Source organism: Corylus avellana, chromosome ca1 (assembly GCF_901000735.1).
Source record: "Corylus avellana chromosome ca1, CavTom2PMs-1.0".
Classification (NCBI taxonomy): Eukaryota; Viridiplantae; Streptophyta; class Magnoliopsida; order Fagales; family Betulaceae; genus Corylus; species Corylus avellana.
In genome coordinates this window covers 1,226,612-1,251,354 of record NC_081541.1, presented here as the reverse complement: position 1 = coordinate 1,251,354, position 24,743 = coordinate 1,226,612, and the positions used below count along the sequence as shown (strand labels likewise).

The 24,743-nt window shown below is 35.0% G+C and overlaps 5 protein-coding genes across 5 annotated transcripts in view; 2 read left to right on the top strand and 3 right to left on the bottom strand.

Annotated features, from left to right (window-relative positions):
• Window positions 1–1,170: 1,170 nt before the first annotated feature.
• Window positions 1,171–3,111, bottom strand: LOC132179454 (uncharacterized). The gene is made up of 3 exons (XM_059592189.1): window positions 2,653–3,111; window positions 2,303–2,554; window positions 1,171–1,740 (listed from the first exon to the last, which is right to left on the bottom strand). Exons 1-3 carry the CDS (start codon window positions 3,007–3,009, stop codon window positions 1,468–1,470), a joined length of 882 nt encoding a protein of 293 aa, XP_059448172.1. The 5' UTR covers window positions 3,010–3,111; the 3' UTR covers window positions 1,171–1,467.
• Window positions 3,112–4,680: 1,569 nt separating this feature from the next.
• On the top strand, window positions 4,681–6,928 carry LOC132166982 (pentatricopeptide repeat-containing protein At2g13600-like). The gene has a single exon (XM_059577861.1). It carries the CDS (start codon window positions 4,726–4,728, stop codon window positions 6,904–6,906), a length of 2,181 nt encoding a protein of 726 aa, XP_059433844.1. The 5' UTR covers window positions 4,681–4,725; the 3' UTR covers window positions 6,907–6,928.
• Window positions 6,929–8,666: 1,738 nt separating this feature from the next.
• LOC132167542 (bidirectional sugar transporter SWEET3) lies at window positions 8,667–10,618 on the bottom strand. Its single transcript, XM_059578546.1, has 6 exons — window positions 10,530–10,618; window positions 10,386–10,422; window positions 10,024–10,249; window positions 9,597–9,758; window positions 9,107–9,226; window positions 8,667–9,014 (listed from the first exon to the last, which is right to left on the bottom strand). Exons 1-6 carry the CDS (start codon window positions 10,564–10,566, stop codon window positions 8,844–8,846), a joined length of 753 nt encoding a protein of 250 aa, XP_059434529.1. The 5' UTR covers window positions 10,567–10,618; the 3' UTR covers window positions 8,667–8,843.
• Window positions 10,619–17,700: 7,082 nt separating this feature from the next.
• Window positions 17,701–20,700, top strand: LOC132191648 (transcription factor TRY-like). Its single transcript, XM_059606739.1, has 3 exons — window positions 17,701–18,015; window positions 18,158–18,245; window positions 20,527–20,700. The coding sequence occupies exons 1-3, from the start codon at window positions 17,961–17,963 to the stop codon at window positions 20,663–20,665; spliced, it is 282 nt and encodes a 93-aa protein (XP_059462722.1). The 5' UTR covers window positions 17,701–17,960; the 3' UTR covers window positions 20,666–20,700.
• An 811-nt stretch (window positions 20,701–21,511) lies between these two features.
• LOC132191612 (RNA polymerase sigma factor sigE, chloroplastic/mitochondrial-like) overlaps window positions 21,512–24,743 on the bottom strand; it is a gene marked incomplete in the record, with an annotated part of 32,431 nt that continues 29,199 nt past the window's right edge. The window contains 5 exon segments of the mRNA XM_059606701.1: window positions 21,512–21,892; window positions 22,343–22,606; window positions 22,816–23,052; window positions 23,680–23,826; window positions 23,961–24,704. Of these exon segments, the coding sequence (XP_059462684.1) occupies window positions 21,695–21,892; window positions 22,343–22,606; window positions 22,816–23,052; window positions 23,680–23,826; window positions 23,961–24,668 (1,554 nt within the window).

Below are 24,743 nucleotides of genomic sequence, written 5' to 3'. Positions count from 1 at the left end.
CTCTTGCGTGGGCTTGGGCTTATACAGGGTGTTACGGTTTTTTGGGTGCGGTTGAAATTGCGAATTTTTAAAATGTATCGTAAAACGTAACGTATTTGACGTTGCGATTGAAAAAACAATTAATCTAAAATTAGAAAAAAAAAATTGTGATTTCTATAAGGAAGCTAGGGGTGCTTATTTAAAAAAATGTGAATTTAAACTAAAATTACGATTTCTCATAACAAATATTTGATAACAAAAATATTTTTTAACATATTTTACGAAACACTTTTGTAATTTTAAAAAGTAGCAATTTTAAAAATTTCACTTATTGAAACTGCAATCCCAAGCGGACCTTTAATATTAAACAAGTATTTTTTCAAATCAAATATTTTAAAGAGAAAAAGATTTTACGTTTCCTAATGTATCTCAATAAGTATTTTATATTTGGTTTAAGAAAGTATTTTAATTTGTCCTAAATGTGAGAAATATTTTTAGTTAAACGTCTGTTTTGTCAAAATATTCTTACAATAAGAATACATATTTACAAAAAAATATATTTTATATTTTGTATTTTGAGTTGTTTGATCATGTATTTAAAAAGAGTGATAAATTCAAACTATATATATACTATTTATTTTTTGTTGTTTGGTCAAAATTTGGAATATATGTAATTTTTTAGTATATAGTTGTACAAAAGTTAATTATGGTGGTAGAAGAAGGTGACCAAAGAACACCCCGGCCAGCTTCATCTAATAAGGATAAGCCATGCATTTTCTTTCACTTTTGAGTCTAATTTTTCATTGATTATAAAAAAAATAAAATTCCTTTAACTAATAATTTCCCCTTCACCAAATACAAAAGAAGTGAACAAGGGAAGAATTTTTATAATTCTCTTACTCACACTGGATCTATTGAAAGGCCAGCAGCAACCTCAAAATGAGCCATTTAAGCTACCATAATGATTTGCTCGTCTTCAGGAAGAACATCGTTTCAGTGCAAACTTGGATCAAAAGCCAAATAAAATCTGATATTATTCTCTTTCTCTTGCTTTCTGCTTTCCTATATTTTAATATTCTTTAATTACCCCAAAATCTCAAGTTTGAGAAACAATTAGGTTATAAGGTTACGTTCCAAGTATCTCGGTGTAATCGCAAACAAATAATGTTAGGTACATGTCCCATTTGTCGGTATAAAATGAATATGATAAATAAATGTGAAGAGTAGAAAAAGAGTAATGATACAAGATCTACTCAACCGGCCACACGTCAAATTTAACATACACATGGAGGTAATAGAGCCAAAAATGAAGGCCTAAGAGAAATGTAATCCAAATTAGATATTCAGATTATGTCCTCCAGATAAATAGGAAACAAAACATGATCAAACTGCTAATTCTACCGTATAACTCTAGGCAAGGCTAAGAAATGGAGGGTGAATCAAATAACCAAAGAGGTTGTTACAATTAAGACAAATAAGTACATGCATTTAACTCTGACCAACAAGGACATCCTTATATGGTGTTGGACCAGGAACCACTTTTGCTTCCTCGGCTTGCCTTCTTCTGATCCTGTGCTCTTCAATGATGAGGGGGACCTGGCCTTCCCTTTCTTGGCTCAGTCGCTCTTGTGCCCCTCCCCGCAGCTTCTCCAGCCTTAGTCCTTCAATTTGCTGCATCGTGTACACCTTAACTACATTTGCTAATCCCCCAACAAAGAAGAACAGGCTCCCAAAAATCCCCAGCCAGATCCAAGTCATGCCCTGCATATATAGAGACCCTTCCAAGAATTTAGAAACTTCTCTGCACTAGCACTCAAATTGTCTGCCAATATCTACAATCAGATTTTTGTGTTGGTTTTTTGGGCCGATATGATTGTTTATTTTGGAGACAAAATATTAGGTGTTCTTGGCATCTCTTAATTAACTCCAAAAGCTAGCTCAAGAGATGAGGCTTTCCCTCACATTTATAAAGTGATCACCAGCTTCCACAACTGATGTGGGATAATCCAAACAATCTTTTCCTTACACATCGGGCCCGGAGTTTAAGCAGCGACAACCCATTTCTCCCATGGACTGTTGGGCAAGACTTGTAAACTTGGTCTCTGATACTAATTTTAGGTGGTCTTATACCTCTCTCAACTCCAAAAGTTAGCTTAAAAGGTGAGGCTTTTCCTCACACTTATAAAGTGACCACGCCTCTTTCACATATAACCGATGTGGGATAACCTCAATACAAAACGAATAAAGCACTTCACATCTATATATAACTTTCACAAAAAAAAAAAAAAACACCCTCCAAGATTGGATTAATGGGGCAACTTACTAGTAGCTCCAGTCCATGATGGATCCACCCAGATTGCTCGCGACTGTTGAGAATTGCACCCACCACGAACAACAAACTTCCCATCAGAAACGGGATGAGAACACCGTGCTGCAAGATTTGGATATGCCCACCAGCTCTCTCATAGATTTGGCACGAGTTGTGGATCGATCCAACCATCCATAAAACAGAGCCAGCAATGAGCATGTTCATACCATACTTTTCCAATTTGAAGTAACCATATCCTTTCTCTTCCTACAATTTGCGTTCGTAATAAAAAAAAAAAAAAAAAATCGAAATAAATAAAAAAGCTAGCCATCTAAACAAAAGTAGAGAGAAAAACATATATGTACCTGAATAAAAAGAAAGAGAATCCCCAAGAAGAAAAGAAGCGATCCCAGAACCTGAACCACCGGAACAGCAACCTCCACGAGCGCGAGCTGCGGGTCGAACCCCATCATTTGCAGGCGGTAATCGACCCCGGCAAGGTGCGCCACAAGGTCATGAACATTAACCATTACAATAAGCGCCAAGCCTATGAGCAAAAGAACAAGACCGGACTTGGGCTCCTTTGAGAACTGAGCCGCAAACCCACCGAGAAGCACAATGGTGGCGAACACGTATAGGCCCGCGTTTATGTACTCCAACCGGCTTCGGGCCAGCCGGGGTCCGTACATTCGGCTTTCTCGTGCCGATGCTAGCTTCACCATACTATTAGATAGAGAGCTTATGGGATAAGAAAACTACAGATAAGATTTTGATGAAAAATTCTACTCTACTGGGCTTTATAAGGTTTTCTCTTTCTCTCTCTGTCTTCCTTGGTCTTGGTTTTGAAAGTTGGATAAGTAAATGGAGAGGGAGAGAGAGAGAAAGGGGTGGTTGGATAGAGGTACGTGGCTTCATGCATGGCGTTCTGTTTATGCAGAGTTGGATACATTATACAGAACAAGGATACGTGGCCGTAAAAGACTGAATTTAAGGAAACTGGGATGATAAAAAAATCGAAGATTCGCAGGAGTGGCTTCTTTATTATTATTATCTTTTTTTGGAGACAAAGGCAATATAAGAATCAGTGTTTTATGGCGTATGCTGCTGCAGCCAGACGCGCTGTTTGAAATAGCGGGTTTAATTATTACTTTTAGTGTTTAGCCAATAGCCACCATACGCAGTAGCGGTTTACACACAAAATACTGATCTTCTATGGATGATGGGTAGGGCTGGCAAAACAGGTAATCAGGTAGACCCGATTAGGACCCGTGATCCGATTATCCGAGACACGAACACAACTTGTTTAGCTAAACGGGTTAGCGTGTCTGACACGATTATAACACGGAAAATATTCGGGTAATCCGACACGACCCGCTTAACCCGTTTAGCATAACCGGGTCATATCAGGTAGATACGACCCGACACGACTCGTGCGCTAAACAGGTAACCCGACCCGACCCGTTTTTTTTTTAAAAAAACCCTTAATCAAAATTGGAAAAAATAATTTAATAAAGGGATCTCTTAGGCCAAAGGACTAGTCAAATTTATCCTAACCATCCGATAAGAATAAAAAGTTTTAAAAGAGAATGTTTTAATATATAAATAATGATTTAAAAGATAATGTTTTAATATATAGATCCACATAGAAAAAGTAACGAAAAAACAAGGAATATGCTAGTGAAGTGAAGAGTGAAATGAAGCCGTGAGTGAGTCAATAAGTGTTAGGGTTAACTTAGTTAGAACTTAGACATAGGTTTTTTTTTTTTTTTAAAAAAAAAAATTAAATTAAATTAAATGGGTCTGGTGGCGGGTCGACTCGTGGACCCGCCGGGTTGACCCGACATACACGAATTTAATTGTGTCTTAATTGGGTGGATCCGATTAAGACACGAACCCGATAAGCTCAAACCCAATATCTGTTAACTTCGTGTCGTGTTCATGTCGGGTTCGCGGATCATGTCAAAATTGCTAGCCCTATTGATGGGAAACTGCCATGTGATTGTGATCGAAATAAAATTATACCCACTTTGAAGGAGTTACAATTTTAATCAAACAAGAGCTAATCATTTTTAACCATTATTTTACAAATTTAATGAATTCACAATTAGATTTATGGATTCGATTGAGTTTTGCATTTACTAATAGATTCACTCATTAATACATAAATAAAAAATGAGATGATTTTTCTTTTTTGCAGTTTTCGGGAACAAATTAATAAGAAAAAGAAAAAAAAAAAAAAGGAAAAAAACCTTTTTAGTTTGGTGGCACAGGCCATGTGGCAATGTTGGAGATCAATAAGTCATGGCATTTTTATTTTGTTTTTTACTTGTGAGTTGTGACACATGTAAATGACCGTTTGACGTTTAGCTTCTCTGTCTGTCTCTCTCTCTCTCTCTCTCTCTCTCTCTCTCTATGTCGCGGAGATAAGCGCACACGGAATGTTGCAGAAACCTTCTTTTCTGGGAACCTGGAAGAACAGTCGCTGGGGAAAGAGCTTCAAGCCCTTTACAACCCTTTACCTGCCTCCGGAAACCCCTCGCAACCGCATCGTTTCCACCAACATTTCCATCACAAAGTATTGCAAAATTGGCCAACTAGACATTGCTCGCAAACTGTTTGATGAGATGCCGGAACGAACTGTTGTTTCATGGAACACCATGGTTTCTGGCTACTCCAAATGTGGAAAATACGATGAAGCTCTGAAACTAGCTTCAAATATGCATCATAGCAATATGAAGCTCAACGAGACCACTTTTTCTACTATACTAAGTGCGTGCGCACATTCGGTATCGGTGTGCGAGGGAAAAGAGCTTCATTGTTTGGTTTTAAAATCTGGGTTTGAGAGATCTCAGCTTTTGAGTAGTGCATTGCTGTACTTTTACGCGAACTGTATTGAGATTGAAGGAGCTAAGCGGGTGTTTGACGAGTTGCGTGATGAAAATGAGTTGTTGTGGAGTTTGATGCTAGTAGGGTATGTGCGATGTAACTTAATGAGTGAGGCTTTGGACGTGTTTAAAAGGATGCCATCCCGGGATGTTGTGGCATGGACTACGTTGATTTCTGGATATATGAGGAGGGAGGATGGATGTGAAAGAGCTTTGGAGTTGTTTAGGAAGATGAGAAGGAGTAGTGAGGTGATGCCTAATGAGTTTACATTGGATTGCGTTATAAGGGCTTGTGGGAGATTAGGAAGCCTACGTGAAGGGAGGATTGTCCATGGGCTTTTGATCAAATACGGGTTTGAATTTGATCAGTCGATTGGTGGCGCGTTGATTGAATTTTATTGTGGTTGTGAAGCTATTGAGGATGCCAGGATAGTTTATGATAGGATTAGAAACCCATGTTTAAATGCTTCCCATTCGCTTATTGATGGGCATATGTTGATGGGTAGGATTGAAGATGCTGAGCTGATTTTTAATAGACTGATTGAAAAGAATCCAATCTCATATAATTTGATGATTAAAGGTTATGCAATGAGCGGTCAAGTCAAGGAATCAGAAAGATTGTTTAAGAAAATGACCCAAAGAACTATATTTTCTTTTAATACTATGATTACTGTGTATTCTAGGAACGGAGAAATTGATAAAGCTTTGGAGCTGTTTGAAGAAACCAAAGGGGAGAGAAACCCAGTGACATGGAATTCAATGATGTCAGGTTATATTCAAAACCATCAGTATAAAGAGGCTTTCAAACTCTATGTGACCATGCACATATTATCAATAGACCGTACTAGATCAACATTCTCTGCTCTATTTCATGCCTGTACATGCCTTGGATCTCTTCAACTAGGACAACTACTTCACGCCCACCTGATTAAAACACCATTTGAATCGAATGCTTATGTTGGAACATCTCTTGTAGACATGTACTCCAAATGCGGGAGCATCCATGATGCTCAAAAATCATTTTGTAGTATCTCTTCACCCAATGTGGCGGCTTGGACAGCTCTTATTAATGGATATGCACATCATGGAATTGGCTCTGAAGCAATTTTACTGTTTGGAGATATGTTAAAGCACGGAGTTGTTCCTAATGGAGCTACCTTCATTGGGATTCTGTCTGCTTGTGGTCGTGTTGGTCTAGTCAATGAAGGGATGAGAATTTTCCACTCAATGGAAAAATTTTATGGAGTAACCCCAACTATAGAACACTACACATGTGCGGTGGATCTTCTTGGTCGCTCAGGCCATCTACAAGAAGCTGAGGAGTTTATAAAACAGATGCCTGTTGATGCAGATGGGATTGTCTGGGGAGCTTTGCTTAGTGCCTGTTGGTTCTGGATGGACGTGGAGATGAGTGGGAGAGTCGCTGAGAAGATGTTCAGTTTGGATCCTCAGCCAATATCTGCTTATGTTATTATGTCTAACATGTATTCTATATTGGGAAAATGGGGGGAAAAGCTCAATTTGAGGAAGAGATTAACGGACATAGGGGTCAAAAAGGCTCCCGGGTGTAGTTGGATTGAGATGGACAGCAGAGTTCATGTGTTCTCTGTAGAAGATAAAACCCATCCTCATTGTAATGACATTTATGCAACTTTGGAACATCTAACATCGAATATAAGTTCCATTGTTCAATTTGATTTTTATTTTGATTCCAGACAAATAGTGGAAGGCTAGTTACTTTAATAGCAACATATTCTTATTGAACGATCTCATATTACTTGTGTGATCTTTATTTTTTTATTCTTTTCTCTCTATACTCCCTTTTAGCTTGGGATTTATTTCTAAACTTTGGATTGCTAAAATTTTGAGAAATATCTGAAACTATTGGTTAAGGTTTATCTTCTTTTATATGTATCTGTGACATATTTTTATATTGTTTCTATGTTTTGTTGAAGCATCATGTTATTATCTCTGTACTTTTTTAATTTAGATAGATGCACTTCTAGGATGGCATGTTTCATGTTTCTTCTTTCTGTAAAAAAAAATGGTTTTGTCCAATGTTAAGCTCATTGTAGCAAACTCTGCATTTAGTGACTTGGGTAGGCATAGGCTTTAATTTGTTTAAAAAGTTTCTGGTTGAGTTTTTAAATATGATCATGTTCTTTTTCCTTTGGCCAATCAATTACGATTGTGTTAGAACTGATTCTTTCAATTGGTTGTGAATTGGTTCAGCTCATGTTGCAGGTTCCTGAACAATGGCTGCACACCTTGGTGACATGATATTCTAAATTCAAGCTTTGATGTCTCCTTCCTTTTAATTGCATTGCCGTGAATCATGGGGCATATTGGATGCTGACAGCTGACTTGCATTTGTTGATGCAGAATGGGTTCTACCGTTCTAAGGACATATTCTTTTTCAAAATTATGTTCAATGCAAACCCAAGCAACATTTCTTTTATTCTTCTCATGTCTAAGAATGATGCTAATGACAATGATGCAAATTAACTGTTTGTTTTGTGTTTTTGGCAAACAAAATCTGCTTATTGTCCTAAGAGGTGAGAGCAACTCTTTCTTTTAAGTCTGTTTAGTGCCTCTGCTTTAGCATACATTTCTAAGGACATATTCTTCTTCAAAATTATGTTCTATGCAAAGCCAAGTAACATGTCTTCATTCTTCTCGTATCTAAGAATGATGCTATTGGCAATGATGCAAATTAGCTGTTAGTTTTGTGTTTTTGGCAAACAAAATCTGCTTATTGTCCTAAGATGTGAGAGCAACTCTTTCTTTTAAGTCTGTCTGTTTAGTCCTTCTGTTTTAGCATGCATACATCCTTTGAAAAATTAAAAAAGCATACAGTGTTTGTTTTATATCTAACCCTAAGCCAACTGATATATCTCAGTGAAATCATTTAAAACAGACAACCCAAAAAAATAGAAAAGCGGCTGCTTGCTACTTATGTCCCTTCCATTAGTGAATACTGGAATTCAAAAAGGACCTTTAACTCATGTAGATGCTCCGATGAATAATTTAAGTGCTTCTTTTGGGTGGCTTTATTGACTAAGGGATGGTCTTTGCATAGACAGCAATACTGCTGGGTAATAAACAGGGGCTATATTGAGCTTAGGTGACTCAGTAGATATATAAGCTGGAGTAAACTTCAATTTTTGCTATTGTTTTTCTTTTTCAGAAAGTACTTGTAATTGCAACGAGTTGGCAAATAGAATTGCATTTTGGACATATAATACTGGGCATGGATTCCATTCAGAGTTTTATTTTTCAAATAAGTACTTTGTTTTATATTATTTTTTACAGAAACAAGGAATTGAGTTTGTTTTGTTGCCTGCAGGGTTAAATTTCAAGAATTCATGTAATGGCATAATTCTAGATTTTAGACTTGTTTGAGGAAATTAATATTTAGGAGTTTTTTTTACTGCCCTCTTTGTAGTTCATTGAAATTTATTTATTTAATGAAATAAAGTTCTCCCTGTCACAAACAAACCTCTTAAAATAAATAGTACAGATCATTACATAAGATAAAAGACAAAATACACATGCATGCATGTACATATACATGCATTGATGCATGACCTATCTTGAACTAAAATTTTTAAAGACCCATCCTATGGGACACAACATTGAAATGGAACTTAATCAGATCTTAGTTGACTTCTTCAATTTTTTCCATTAATGCCGTCATTAGTCATGAGCTGCAACTGTTTGGACTTCTCATCGTTCTTTTCCAAATCCCATTTGCTTGGTTCTTTTATAATTCCTCGTTTCCTATACTTGCAGTAGAGCATGAGTTGAAGGATGCCTAAAGGACAACCAACTAGATTTGGGGCCTGCAAAGGAGTTAGAGAATCAAAGCATATGTAAGTTTTACAGGATAGAAATTTTTTTGACAGAAAAACTAGAGCTTAATCATGATACAAACCGCAAGAAACAGATCATGGCTCAGTACTCCATAAGCCATCCAACATGAACTAGCAAGGAATGAGAAAAAAGATAAGTAGAACGGCATGAATTCCACGCTCTTTGTAAGTATTACTTGCTTCTGCAATAATAAAATAAAGTTATATGCTGACAGGGACAACAAAGTATCATGCATAAGAATAAAAACTTAGAAGCGAAAATGTTTGGTTACTATAGCTCTTACTACAATTTTCTTACAAATTTATATGACAATATCTTAATAATGAAAAAATTAGGCAACAAAATTTAATTGTTTAATAGTTGACATAATAAATGTCACTTAGACTGTTATGTGTATAAAAAATTTGTAGTAAAAATTGTAAGAAGCATGTGTGCATGTTACATCTTGCATGGATTTGAAATATTAATAAAAATAAATTTCAACTTCTTCTGTTGCCAATTACGATGCTATAGATATCATTTTCATGAAATAATCTGAAAAGATGACTCACCATCACTACCAGTGGAGAACCGTACATTGTTGTAGAGACCAGAAGCCCTACACTCCCAATAAACACCTTTCGATGATGGTGATCATGGAAAGCAAGAGCTGAGATGATCGCAGGGATGCTGAATCCTATGATAACACATGTCACCGACACAAACACCTTCATCTGCACCCTCACGGTATTCATAAATCATTAATACACTCTTCAACTGAATATTATGCATGTACTTGTGAAGGATTTGACATGGCAAATAGAAAACCTACGTTTGTTGAAAAACATGTACAGCATTTTTTCATGTCTATATATCGAAATCATTACAATATGAACGGATGGGAATCATAATATAATATATCTCATGCCTGCATGGGAATCATAATATATCAAGTATACTGGAAAAACTTTGTTGTTAAACATGAAATGTGAAACTTGCCTTCTGACGTCTATCTGAAGCGAACCAGAAATATATGAAAATGAAGGAGAACTCGAGAAGAATTCCCAGGCCATTGATGGTAACTAGAGGAAGATTTTCCCAATTATGGCTTACCACTGGCAGTCCATACCAAGTATAAAAGAGACAGTTTGCTAGTGCAATGATGTAAGGAACACATGAAAACTCCTCTGTGCTTTTCTTCCTTATGATTCTTGTAAAAGTTAATCTGAAAACATTAAGAAAATCATAATTGAAAAAGTTGAGTAACTTGGTCAATGATTCAACCTATTAAGCATTGCTCACTGGAATTAAATAAAGATAGAGTCAACTATGCAGTAGAATAGCATGTTGACATTACGTACATGGGAACTGCATAAAGTAACACAGAAGTAGCATTCCCTGCAATAAACACCAGGAAAGTATGATTATTAGGTGAAACTTTTTTGACATTTGGTCTTTCATAATGATTGGGAGCTGAGAAAATAAACAGAGAAGAAAGAAAGTACCCATGACTCCCACTGCCATCCGCAACCTATCTCCCATGTTTGCTCTGGAAGGATGGTCCTAAGATGTAGAAATGGTCCCAACAATAAGAGTCTGAACAAATACTTATGAATGATATGTTGACTGTTTAACACTCTTCAGGGGATATAAATAATGGTGTAGACAGATAAAACAAAATAATAGAAATTTGAAAGAAGTAAGAGAAGTGCTGTCTATGTCATTGTAAGCAACTTGTTCTAATGTGGAGCTTTTTAATACAAAAGAAAAAGCTCCATGAAAATTCTTTGTTAATTTTTGTCATAGAATTAGAGAAACAACAGAAAGAGAATTGCTACCTATTTTGGTTCTCTGCTGACTGGCAGATGCCCGTCAGATTTCCACTATTCACTTGACAGTAATATCTATCTTGTTAATTGGCAATGCATAATTTATGAAATATTTGATATACCAAGTGCTTTCTGCTTCTCTGCCTCCGGAGCATTATATTTGCCAATAATGTGTTAAAAGACGTTATTAATAGAAGTGCTCTCTTGATTGATGATGTGGCTTCCATTTTCATTAAGACATGGGACTTATTGGCAAACTGTAGAGTAGATTTACTTGATTTTTCGAGAATTCAATTTCTCAAAGTAACTTGTTATCACAATAATAGCAGTGTAATATTATCAGTTGCAAATAATAGAAAGTCCATGCAAAGTGACTTAGCTTCTTACTTTTCTTAGTTGCTAGTTTTAGTGTTGGCAATTTCAGTGTCAAAATATGTTTAGTTGTAAGTTTAGTTAAGTCGTATAAAAGTTGAGCTTGTGTATGTTGTCCAACATAGACCTAGTTGGAGTAAAAAAGAGCCATATCTTTTGATTCCGACATCAGCTGAAAGACAAACTTAGTACGTTGAAAGCTAACTTAAAATGTTATAACATTGTATTTCCTAAAAAGTTACATATCAAAATGATTTATCTAATCAATTTTGGAAGTGCCCCACCATAAAATCATTCATAAGAACAATATTTGTTCAAATTGCATGGACACCCTCTTATGGAGTATAGAAAGTTATTATTCCCATCCGATCCACACATCAAAATAGTTCTTAGAACACAAGAGAAGAAGAATTTTTTAAATGGAATCGAACGTAAAGCTTTTAGTGGTGTGCTTTCTAGAGAAGAAAAGTAAATAAGATTTATTCCAATTCTGCTCCTAATTAAAGTTGGTTTGTATTGGTCAGGGTTTTGGAGAACTAAATCAAATGATAGGGCACATATTGGAGAAGTCCTTCTTAGTCAAACTATGTTAGAATAAAAAATTGGAGGTAATTTTATGGCTAATAATTAAATTAAATATTTTTCTGCTAATGAAGAAAATTATCTGATATGATCATGATCTCACCTCCTTTTGGCTGTCTTCCATTCATTTTTGCTTTGAAAATTTCAAAATTCTAAAACCTCAACCCAACATTGGGTTTCTGATGCTTTATTTCGGCATGGTATACTTCAGTACTTGAATATTCTTCTATATATTATGTGTGTCTATTTTGAAAAGGTCAGTCACTTTATGGTATTTCTGGTTGCTGCTAATATAATATTACAACCTTTATTCTCCTTAATCAGATCGTCAATATTATAGATAATTATATCTTTGATGTTCTAATACTGCAAATTCTATGATCTAGAAGGTTTTGATTGATAATTATAGAATACAGAATATATGTAATTTTTGTGGTGTTTACAAGTGAATGATATGTGAGCATGCATACAGAATATATATATTCCCAGGTAGAGAAACATGCAAGTGCATTTTGTTGGTGATATCAAGCAAAGAATCACCTTGATGTGGATGTTTGAACTCTGCCCTTGATATAATGCACATGTTGTAATGCACTTAATCAACAAACGTGAAATTCAAAGAATTGTTGAACAATTACCATAGGCTTCAACATGGTGATATGAATATCAGAAAATTCTTATCATTTGATGATTGGTCTCAATCAAAGCCTAAAATAGGACAACATCATGCCTCATCTAACTTTATCTTTTTTAATGAATTGTGTTTTTCATATTATTCCCTGCATTTAAAATTTTTAAGGCAAAAGGGAAAATTGTAGGTGTACAAAGATGTCTTTCAACTTACTTTATAAAATTTGCATGTCCCTTGAATGTGTGAGAAACACATATTTTCTCACATGCTAATTAAAAAATGTGGTTCTCACGAACCGAAGGGACACGTGACATTTTTATAAAGTGGGTTGAGGAAAATTCTTCTAACCCATTTTGGAGAAAATTTATGTCCCTTGTGCTAAAAGATGAAAAAGTAGATGTTTTAACTTTCTTTAACTGATAATATTAAGATTATGCATATAGTTTCTCTAGATGATGATGAAATAAGCATATCAATTGTAAGTGTTTATCTCACCATTTTTGTTCATTGTGAAAACATGCAAATGTGTTGTTAGTGCACTTGTGAGTGTTGTGTCTCACATTGATAAGTATAAAAATTAAAAAAAAAAAAAAGAAAAGAAAAAAAAATTGCTAATATACTTAAGCGAACTAAAGCTCATTAGCTTAGGCTTTTGAGCTAGAAGTAATGTCCAAATATATATATTAATATCTCTTGTTTGACTCCCTAAGTGCTTACGCATGACACTCTCGTGTAAAGAAAAACACAAGGGGGGTTGGGTCAATGTGAAAAAGATACTTGTGAGTTTTGTGTCACATATTGGTAAAGTATTAAAAAAATAAAATAAAATAAAAGTAGTTAATATACCTAAGTTGACCAAAGTCCATTAGCTTAGACTTTTAAGCTAAAAGTGATGCCCAAATATGCATATTAATGTACTCTTGGTTAACTCCCTAAGTACTTCTCTCTCTAACAGAATGCTTAACCTAAAGATTAGTGTTTGAATCCCTTTTATACCTCTTAAGTAAAGATGTTGTCTCTAAGGAGTAGTTTGAAACCCTTGTGAACCAATTTGCTGATGGGTTTTTGACAAGTCTCCTCCAGGATACAACAGAGCCTTGATATAATTCAATAAGCAATCTCTTGAATTCTCCTAAAACCGTATAAGGGTGTAGAGGCTGAAAGTTGTAAGTAAGGTTACTTGCAAAAAGAAAAATCTCACCACCCTTATATATAAAGGTGAAAATGTGTAAGCCAAGAGATATGTCATGACAAAGAAATGTAATTGAAGAGAGGTTGTGAGACATCTCCACACTTAAGAGACACCCTTTCACAAAAGACATATATTAGTTGTCAACCGAACTTCCCAAAAGACACAATTTCTGAGTTAATTATTAATTAATTAATTTTAGAGTGTTACATTCTGAGTTCATGATAAATGTAAATTACTTTTTAAAATTGTTAGAATTTGAAGTCAAATTCATAACCAAAACCGATGTAAAAGTATCTGAGGCGTGTAAATAGCTAAGAGACACCTCATGGCGAAAATATGTAATTGAAAAGACACATGGCCTATGAGGCATCTCTACACCCTAAGAGATACATTTTCACAGAAAAGACATCTATATATAGTAGTCATCAACTGAAATTCCCAAAAGACACCATTTCCGAAAGTAACTAACTAGAAAAGAAAAAACATATATTTTATTGTCTTAAATCAACAATGATATTATTATTATTATTATTACAATTAACTTCCATTGAAACATACACGCTAAAAAAATATGTAGCTGAGTTTCAATATTTTAAAGACATTGTTGTGAGAATATTATAATCTCATTAAAAGTCTAATATGGTCGGTCCTCCACAAAAAGTCTAATATGAACCACAAAAGCTAAGCCTCCCCAAACTCTAGGGGTCGTAATCTAAATGGTTGTCTGACACTTCTTTGTCCTCAGCTATTATATATAATTGTAAAATCCAACAATTTTATGGGTTGAATGATATCTCAACATACTATATAATAATCTCATTAAAAGACTCTCGAAAGTGTCAATCTCCGTCTCTGTAATGCACAAACTTGAGCGAAATCGTAAACAAGAAGCTTAAGTTATTCTAGACGAAATTAATGCACGAGCAATATGGAATCCTTTTAGGCTCAAAAGATGCTCCTCCGGCACCACAAAATTTTCAAGAGTCTGGCTACTTGGCTAGCAATTAACGCAATGCTTGCTTTTCAAGTGGATAGATGCATATATGTAGCCCTAATTGGCTAATTGGCTAATTGTGGGTTAGGTGTGGGGTAGGATAATGCCAACAAAATGATCCCAAACAAAAAAGTTTGGTGAAGAGCATACTCTGGAAACCAATACTTGAAGAATGTTTTTTTTTTTTTTTACATGTCAGTACAAGAGAGGAGAGAGAATTTGAATTAGTGACCTCCGCTTCATTAAGCATAGTCCCAGCCGATTGAGCTACCTCTTGAGGATACTTGAATAATGTTTTTTGCTTCAATTAGATTTTTTTTTTTTTTTTTATAATTTTAATTTTAATTTTTTTAAATTAAGGTCCATGTAAGTTCTTATTGGGTTTAATTGGTAGGGCAACAAGACAAAATAGATATGTATGCATCAGCCCATTGAAAAATTAGCATCAATCATTCTTAAGTTGCAACAGCTTCCTACACCAATAACAGTTACAATACTTTTGTTCCACGCTTGCAGTTGCAACAGTTTATTGGTTTCATGGGACTAGAAAAGATATTCTCCAAACAAAGCTAATCCTCGTTTCATGCCGTTTCCCAGCTCATATTCAAACTTTCAGTTTTAGGCCCAATGGCAGGGGTTGTTTCTGTGTTTAGATATTGGGCCGAGTCTGGCCCATATATAGCACCCGTAAGTTGGTCCAACTCAACTCAATTCAGTTCCTTACGCGACAACATTAATTGTCTGTATAGAAAAAAAAAAAATATACTTTCACATTTATTTATCACATTTAATTTATATTGACCGACATTGTGTGATTTAAATTTTTTTTTGTTATAATGTATGATATAAAAAGTCACTTAAAATTTGTCATTTTTATGTCCTTTCATCCAACCTTTTTACCCTTGTAAGAGCCCGTTTGAGAGTGCATTTTTAAAGAAATAATTTGCGTTTTTAAACCAAATTGCAATTTTTGGAATATTTGAGATTGCGATTTTAAAAATGCAAATTTTAAAATCGTAAAAAAATCTGCGATTTCTATAAATTGACTAGGGGGTGCTTATTTGAAAAAGTGCGAATTCAAACCAAAATCATGATTTCGCTGAAAACAATATTTGGCGCAATATTTACCTCTTTGGCCATGAAACCGCAATTATATGTTAATGTTATCCAAACACTCAATTGATTAAAAAAAAAAAAAATTCTTAACTTGTTTTATCAAACGCCTGTGCGATTTTAAAAAGTAGCGATTTCAAAAACGTAATTTTTAAAATTCTACTTATTGAAATCACACTCCCAAACGGGCACTAAGTTTTACAGGCCTAATGACTGATAATTATCTTTTAAAAAAAATACATATAAAAAGGACATTTAAACTTTGTCTAAATGTATTCAAATTAGGTAAGAATATATACCTTAATTTGGACAACAGCACTTTGGTTTTTTTTTTTTTTTTTAAAATGTCCGCATAAGAGGGGGAGAGGGATTTGAATTAGTGACTTCAACTTTATTAAAAACAGCACTTTAGTTTTGGCCACTGTACAAAGGCCGATACGATCCATCTGATGCAAATAGCGTATATATGTTCGAAAATTAATGAAGGACCACCGTATCTTTTCCTTCCCAACAAACATTAATATATACATATAGAACTGGTCCCAAACTAGTTTTGGTCATATTTATGGTCCATTTCCCTGGTTTGAAAATCGTTGGTGCGATGGCTAAAAATGGTCAAAATGACTCAATGAGCATGGTGATATGATGGAGTTTTTTCACTCTAATGGAAGAAAACAGCAGGCTGCTGGCGTGACTGACGCATCAAGTGTGCTAATGGCCGTGGCATGCACTGGCAGGCATGGCGATCGATCGGACCTCATCGCTTCTATCGTACGCGTACTGCTTGCAATACATGTGGCTGCGCGTGCGGCGTGACAACTTGGCCATGATGACTATGTTTTGTAGCGAGATGTTCAATCGACAAACAGACGCGAAAAAAGACAATACAGAGGAGTACTGTAGATTCCGTAGGATCGATGAAGGATTTTTTTTTTTTCTTCTATATTATCTTTAGGGTTTTGTTCTTACGTGATTTTTTTTCGTCGTTTTACTTGGTGATTTATGAAGTTATTCTTATGTTTATTGTAATAATTAAATAAATGAGATATGCTATAGTGCAATAAAAATATAATTTTTGACCTATAAAAATCTTAGGTGGTAAGAGGCCATAAGCCCATCAATGGGTGGGGTTAGAGTAACTATGGATGAGACCTATGATCTCTTGCTACCTAATACTTTTATGGACAAAAAATAATCTTTTTATTGCACTATAATATTTTTTTAAATAAATAAATAAACAAGGACTTTATTTAAAAAAAGAAAAAAAGAAAAGAGAGAGAAAGAGAGAGGGTTTTTGTCTTCTTCGATTCTTTCTTTTTTGATGGTATATAGCAAATTAGGGTACCGCAACAACCAATCAATAGTTGTAAAGATCCTTCTCTATAACTTTTTTTTTTATTCAATTAGTAAAAAAAAAAAAAAAAGGGGGAGGGTACGGCAATAACCAATCATAGTTAGGTAATGATTATGACATTAGTGAAAATATTATGATATTTCTATATTAATTTTAGTTTTTTTAGTTTTTTTTTTTTTTTTTTTTCACCATGCACTCTCTTTTATTTTATTTGGTGGTTCTCACCCTAACTAAAACAGTGTGATATATATAGGATCACTTTTAATTCCCTAAAATTATTTTCTGTCATTAAAATGAGAGACATGGCTCATCAAACCATTGACTTTAAAAGTGAATTAATAGATATGATTACAATGATCATGAGAGCCCAACTTTTTTAAACGTCTCACATGCAGGTATTATTTTCCTTCTAAGATAAAGACAAGGTTTATCATTTTGATCACATATAAACTATATATTAAACTAACTCCAACACCCTTAATTATGATCAGAATTAATTTTAAAAAGCCTAATCAACTATATATTAATTAATATCTCTATCTTATTCTATATATATATATATATGTGTGTGTGTCTGTGTGTGTGTTCTGAGTTTTCCCCCTCTCACTGTCTTTTCAACCATCGATCTACCAATTCGGTAAAGGTACAAGCCTACAAGCCTACAAGTCAACACACACACACACACACATCTACATCTGCTTGGTTCGTTGGGCAGTCCTATCAACATACATTCCCTTTTGTTTGAACTCCCAGATCACACATATATACCCTGTTATATCTCTTGCCTTCCCTAGGCAATCCTCTATTTTTCCTTCTATTTTATTCTCTCCCACTTTTCTACTCTTCCTCTTCCTCTCCCTTTTACCTCCATGGGTGGTCGACGTCGCCGGGCGCAATCCGAAATCACCAGTTTTGAGTCTGAGGGTCAGTGTCCTTTTCCACTTCTTTTGCTTTTATATATATATATGTGTGTGTGTGTGTGTGTGTGTGTGTGTGGGATTTTTTGTTTCTTCTCTTATTTTCTCCTCTTAGATTAAAGTTTTTGTTTTGTTCATTTGTCTGGCAGAGGTTAGTAGTATTGAGTGGGAGATTATAAACATGACTGACCAAGAAGAAGATCTCATCTGTAGAATGTATAGACTTGTTGGGGAGAGGTAAGCTGATCATCACAAAACTGTCAGTAGATAATTATGTCAGTCATTTTTGAATTGAATTGGGTCCCATGCACAGGAGTGAGAGGTTTATAAACTTGATATATATTTGTGATTAGTAATTAGTAATAATGATCTATTGACTGAATTTTTACTATTACGTTATCTATCTCTAAATATAACATTACTCATTTGTGATTTATATATTAATATTTTTAGCGTTTTCTTTTTTCTACTTTCTAAACAACATCATTAAACAAACGTCGTTAATGGGTTTGACAATCAAACCACACTGTTTTCTACGCAAATTGGAGTGAATTTAGGTGGTAGACAAAGATCCATTTACATGGGCAAGAATTCTTACTTTTTAGATCAGACTGATACCAACGCACATGGGCATGCGTGAAACAGTACTGTATAAAAGATCAAGAAGTACTGACTAGAAGAAACATGTGGACTGTGGCTTTTGGCCACCGGCCAGAAGAGTCTGAAGAGACTCAGACACCCTAGTAGATAAGGCTAAGCTTACTTGTTGATTCTGCTAGCTGCACAAAATCTTCTAATGATATATAAAATAATGCCTCGGATTTGTTTGTATTACTTATATTATGATTGTCTTTTTTAGTGCAGTAATATAAATTAAAAATTAAAGGTTGTGCTCCAAATCTAGTTTGTCCTTTTATTTTTATTATAATGACTAGTTTTGTGTTGTTTGATCTAATTAATATTTATGATAGTTTTAGTCATAGCCATTTGTGTAAGGGGATTATTACTTCTGTATTGTCCCTATTTTTGCATTATGGGCACTAATCTAAAAAATTGTTAAGTTAGGGTTTGAATTCATGGTTGATGTCCGTACTATTTTAAATCATGACTATTCGACTCTCAAAAAGTCTATAATGATGAGGGACAAGAAAGAGATATTTGGGTCTAGTAGTTTTGTTTAAGTTTTATTAATTAATGGGTTATTAGTATCTAATTTTATGTTTTAAGTGAATTTGTAAGAGTCATGGGTGTTATTTTATAATTCAACAAATGAGTTTTGCCCAAAGTAAATTCATTAGGTTATGGTTAAGGTTTGGTCCTTTGTCTATTTATTAAGGGTTTGGCTTAAAGTCAATCAAATTAAGGTTAGCATCTAGTTAGTGGGTCTATTAATTTAAGTGTACTTTTGTGCTTCAATAAAAGTAATTAAAAAGGCCCCCAAGAGGTAGCTCAATCGGCTAGGACCACACTTTATGAAGTGGAGGTCACTAGTTCGAATCCTCATTCCCCCCTCTTGTGCGGACATGTCAAAAAAAAAAAAAAAAGTAATTAAAAAGATTTTGATGAATAAACATAGTCCTTTCTTTTTAGTGGCTAGACTCCACCGCATTTTATTATTGGCAAATGAAACTCTGGTTAATTTGAAAGTTATTTGTGATGAGATTCCATGCATGAGTCGTGATTAGGGTTGTAAGACTCAATCCTCCCACGCATATCATTTACTACTTTTTATTCTTTGTTTGTGTTGATATCCAGCCTACATCACTTAAGTTAATAGAAAAATGGTAATCTTAATCTTTTAAAGTAATATCCTAACACATGTAGGCTAGAATTGAGGGAAGATGAAACCCTATTGCTACTAACCTTGTCCAATATTCATATGAGACTCATGTTGGGGTTATCCCACATTGGTTGTGGAAGGGATTGGTAGCTAGTTTCTAAGTGTGAGGAAAAGTTTCATCTCTTAAGTTAGTTTTTAAGTTAAGAGAGGTCCAAGATTATCCAACATTGGTATCAAAGCCCAGGTTCAACCAATAAGTCTCGGGCCAATAGTCCACGGGAGAAACATGTTGTTTCCACTTTGACCTAGGACCCGATGTGTGAGGCGGAGATTGTGTGAATTATCCCATATCGGTTGTGGAGGAAGCTGGTGGTCATTTTATAAGTGTGAGGAAAAGCCTCACATCTTAAGCTAATTTTTGAAGTTGAGAGAGGCCCGAGCCACCCTAATACCCTCATTGTTTTGGGCACTTCCGAAAGGAACTAGCCACCCAAATTTTTTAAAAAGCGGATCCGGCTTACATGCTGTAGTTTAAGTAACAGTCAAGATTGAATATCTAAAAATGTGTTGCTTATACTACAACATACATGCTCTTATGAAGCCAAATCCTTAAAAAGCTTCCAAAATATATGTTTTTATGAGTATCTTCTTTGATCGACAGACTTGAAGATCATGAAGTCTTGGCCACTAGCTAGTCACCAGTGATTATCAAATATTAACACTTGGGATTCCTTTCAGGTGGGATTTAATAGCGGGCAGGATTCCAGGCAGAAATGCGGAAGAAATAGAGAGGTTTTGGATAATGAGACGCTGGGAAAAGCTCGCCGATAGAAGAAAATTGCATAAGAAAGAGAATTCCAAAATCTTTGATCATTGATTTTCAATTAATGCTACACAAAAGTTGTTTGTGTCTTTTTAGTTGTTTTTTTTGGCTTTTAAATTTAGTAAAAATATATATATATTTTTTAAAACTCTCAATTGCAATGGATATTATCATAATAAAAAATAAATCTTCCCCCTCCCACCTTTACTTTTGGCCAGTGGATCAACAAGTGAGACAAATATATATATATATATATACGCAGGAATGTATAATTTAAAAAGTTTTTGTGATATATTCAAAGTTTTGCAGTGGAGCAGAAAGGCATCGGTTCCAAGAAACAGCAGCATCTTTGTCCTCAGGTGCTGTCAACGTTTCTGCTAAAACCTTATCCTAATTGCTACGATATATGAGCTGTACATATCCCATTCACGATGAACCACGCTTTGACTAAATAAAGCAAATGAATTATGTTAAATACCAATAATTTTATAAAGAAATTAATAATAATGATTTCACCCCTTTATTAGGGTCAATCCTTGACCAAATAATAATAATAATAATAATAATAATAATAATAATTGTTTTAAACTTGCATTATGATTTCTCCATAGATGTTGAAAACATACATTAAGTTCTAAAATGCACCCTTGTACTTGCTTAATTTACTGGGCTGTCATTTGTGCTTCCTATTATTACATTGCCAACATGTCACAACATTGTGAAAATGTGTGAATCCTACCATTGGGAAGAACTAGGGTTTGGGAAAGGCCAAATTATTTCGTCACAATCTATAATTTAATTTCATCACATTGATATAATTAATGGGAAGAAAAAAAAATATACATTTCATTTATACATGCCTATCAGCAATGCTTTTTTTTTTTTTTGAACATCCATTTCTATGTTTATCTAGCTTCCTTTTCAGGGTTTTTTTTTTTTTTTTTGGGTTACAATGTTTGGGTTGTTGCAAGACTATATATAATACAGAGAGAGAGAGAAGTATAGAGAAGGACTTGGCAAGCAGAAACCCTTGTGAGGGAAAGAGTTAATATAGGAGACGTATATGATGCTTCTCTATTCAGTTTATAGTAAATGTTGGCGAAGATAATCCACTCGAGCTGGATGCTTGAGCTTCAGCAAAGCCTTCACTTCATGCTTCCGAACCATTTCTCTTGAAATATTTAAGTTTCCAGCAATCTCTCCCAATGTTCTATCACCTTTACCATCAAGCCCGTATCTTTGCCTCATTACCAAGCTCTCCTTGGGCTTTAGAGAATCAAGCTGGGAAAAGAATTTCGAATACAAGTTTTTAACTTCTGACAGCAAGATTTCAAATAAAGGTAAAGCCTCACTTTTAAACCCTAGCCCACTAGCTCACTAAAAAAGGAAAGAATGAATTTAATCATTAATTTATATTCATTCTAACACTTATTTTCACGTGTGGGTTCAAATTCTCTTTTAAAATAAGTGAGACCCTATAAGTAGAATATATAATTAAAATGAAAAGTAAATGACGAAAACAAAATGCAAACTCAAGACATTTGCTCTATTACCAAGTTAAATCATCATTTATCTCAGAAGTTTAAACAGATAGAAATAAATGAGTTTAGTCGTTTAACTTGATTATTTTAAGATCTAATTCATTAGCAGATGGTGATGAGATTTGTTTAGAAACAAGAGAGAGTAGGGTATGCAGAACGAAATGCAAGGTTGGGGAGGATGAGTGATTACCACATCATCAAGAGCAATCCTGAGAAGAGCAGGTTGCCTCCAGTTATCAGCTCCAACACCATCAACATCAGTGATCCCCTTAATGTACTCTTCTTGTGTGGTTGCATGCCTTGAATGGAGAGAGAGAACAGGTCTCACGGCTTTCATAACTTCCTGATACCTCTCAGGGGAGATCCCAACTTTTTTTACTATCTCTTCCTCTGTGGGTAATCTATGAAGCTCAAACAACAACTCAAGTTTGGCTCGTTGGATTTCTACTCTAACCTGCATAAACACAAGTGAACACATGCATATTAAGCACGCCTGCCATGTTATTTCTACCTTTTCTCGACTCTTGTATTAATTGCAACAATGTACCACTTTCAAATAATGAATTTTTCCATCCCTCACAGACTACTATTCACAGGAGCTCAATATGCTACTATTAACAGAGAGAAGCATAGAAAGCTTGGGAGGAAGAAAATAAAGCATACCGATTCAAGGCCAAAAGAAACACGAGTAAAGCTTGAGAGTGTCATGGAGCGTATAATGGCATGCCTAATCCAAAAAAGACTATAAGTGGAGAGCCGGAATCTCCTTTTTGGTTCAAAACGATCAATGGCTGTAATAAGTCCTTTCACTCCTGCCTGGCAAAGGTCTTGAAACCTTGGGCCATTTGCAAAGTCTTGGAAATACTTGTTGATTACAAACAAAATGAGCCGGAGATTGTGCTGCAATGGATATAAACATTATGTGTTAATCGAAGATCCTTAAGAGCATCAATGCATTCAATGTAATCAGTTCTTGGTAAGTAAACGGAAAGCAACCATGCATAGCTATTTGCTTAATACCATCTGCAGAAAATATAATCAGCCTCAACTCTTGATGAAAAGATACAAAAGCCAAAAATAACAGAGAAAATAGAACAACAGAACACGACAGAGACTGAGTTTTTAGACCATTACAGGAAATTAAAATGTGCCTATTGTAGCTGAGGTCACTTGGACTGGAAGTCAAATGTTGTAATTGTCACTCGCAGCACATTTTATATGCACCATAAAATTTTAAGCCAAATTGACCCTAGGAAGATACCCATTTCTGACATAACTGTCTCAATTCTTTACAGGCGCTCTTTTTAATGTGCATTTTCTCTTTGCTTCAATGTAAATTGTATATATCCTCTACAATGTCTTTTAAATGAAGATGAGAAGATCTCTAGAACTTTCCCTAAATGAAAATGAGAAGACAAGACAATTTGTTGCCAAAAAAAAAAAAAAAGGAGGAAAAGAAACTTTTAGCAGCAATTCTGCTTAACCAAAGGGAGTGGAAAAAAAAATAAATAAATAAAAAAATACTACCTTAATGAGCTTGTTTCTTGCAGCTCGACCAACCTCCATGCGTTTTCGCACTTGAACTACATTCATCTTCATTGCTTCAGCTAATTCGCCTTCTGTTGGTTCTCTCCCCAAATCTTTCTGCAAATTCTCTTTCACTTGAAGGAGTGCCTAATTGTCAGAAATCATAAATTATCAGCCAAAGCTAACTCAATTTCATTTCAAAAAATAATAGAACTTATACACAAAATTGAAATACAGAAAAAGGGAAAATTTTGTATCCAAATTGGAAATAGAATGCCCACCTTCATGGGTTGCATCAACTTGAACAACCAAACATGTTCAGAAGAAGGAAGAACAGGAGGTATCCTCATTTTTTTCCAGTCCAAACTAACCAAATCAGTTGAAGCTGAGTACTCCCTTACAAGCTTCTCAATCTTCACATTTTCATCCTTAACATCTTTCCTCTTCCGCATTGGAGCAACCACTTTATCTTCTTTATTCTTTTTCAATGCAATCCTTTTATCAAGACTCAACCTTTTAACCTTCTTTACTTGGTTCTTAATCACATTATAGCCGGTTCTCCTCTCTGCTTTTTCATCACCACGACTAATCTTCCTCCTCCTTTGCTGGCTTTTACTCATCATGCCACCTACATTTTCCACATCAGAAGTATCAGATGTTGGGCTTCGCTTGTATATGTTTTCAAGCTGGGCGGCGGCTTCATTGTAATCCACTTCCAAGGTGGTACTCGGAGAAGCTTCATCTGTAACGACAGCTTTTACTCTTCTCAAAGGTTTGCCAGCTTTTCCTAGTCTCTTCCGTCTATCCTTACTGGTTTCTATGGGCAAAGGGATCTGCTCCTGGGGCGCAACCAATGCACTGCTATTGGATTTATCTGCTTTAAAAGCTACTATCAAGGGTCTTTTCAAAGTAGAGCGTTGAGCTGAGAATTTCCCACTCAAACCAAGCGGAGTTCGAGCAGCTGAGCTGGAAACAGTCACAACTCCCATGCCAAGTTGCCTGAGCAAAGTTTCAAAAGATGAATGGGACACAAATCCTGCAATCACAAAAGAAGCATGTATTCC

Coding starts and splice junctions, on each gene's coding strand:
- LOC132167542 (XM_059578546.1), bottom strand. CDS start 10,566: ATGGGAGATAGGTTGCGGATGGCAGTGGGAGTCATGG. Junction 10,423..10,529: donor GATGGCAGTGGGAGTCATGG/GTACTTTCTTTC, acceptor TGTTTATTGCAG/GGAATGCTACTTCTGTGTTA. Junction 9,759..10,023: donor CTTCAGATAGACGTCAGAAG/GCAAGTTTCACA, acceptor GTGAGGGTGCAG/ATGAAGGTGTTTGTGTCGGT.
- LOC132191648 (XM_059606739.1), top strand. CDS start 17,961: ATGGGTGGTCGACGTCGCCGGGCGCAATCCGAAATCACCAGTTTTGAG. Junction 18,016..18,157: donor CACCAGTTTTGAGTCTGAGG/GTCAGTGTCCTT, acceptor TTTGTCTGGCAG/AGGTTAGTAGTATTGAGTGG. Junction 18,246..20,526: donor TATAGACTTGTTGGGGAGAG/GTAAGCTGATCA, acceptor GATTCCTTTCAG/GTGGGATTTAATAGCGGGCA.
- LOC132166982 (XM_059577861.1), top strand. CDS start 4,726: ATGTTGCAGAAACCTTCTTTTCTGGGAACCTGGAAGAACAGTCGCTGG.
- LOC132179454 (XM_059592189.1), bottom strand. CDS start 3,009: ATGGTGAAGCTAGCATCGGCACGAGAAAGCCGAATGTACGGACCCCGG. Junction 2,555..2,652: donor TTCTCTTTCTTTTTATTCAG/GTACATATATGT, acceptor CGCAAATTGTAG/GAAGAGAAAGGATATGGTTA. Junction 1,741..2,302: donor ATCATGGACTGGAGCTACTA/GTAAGTTGCCCC, acceptor CTATATATGCAG/GGCATGACTTGGATCTGGCT.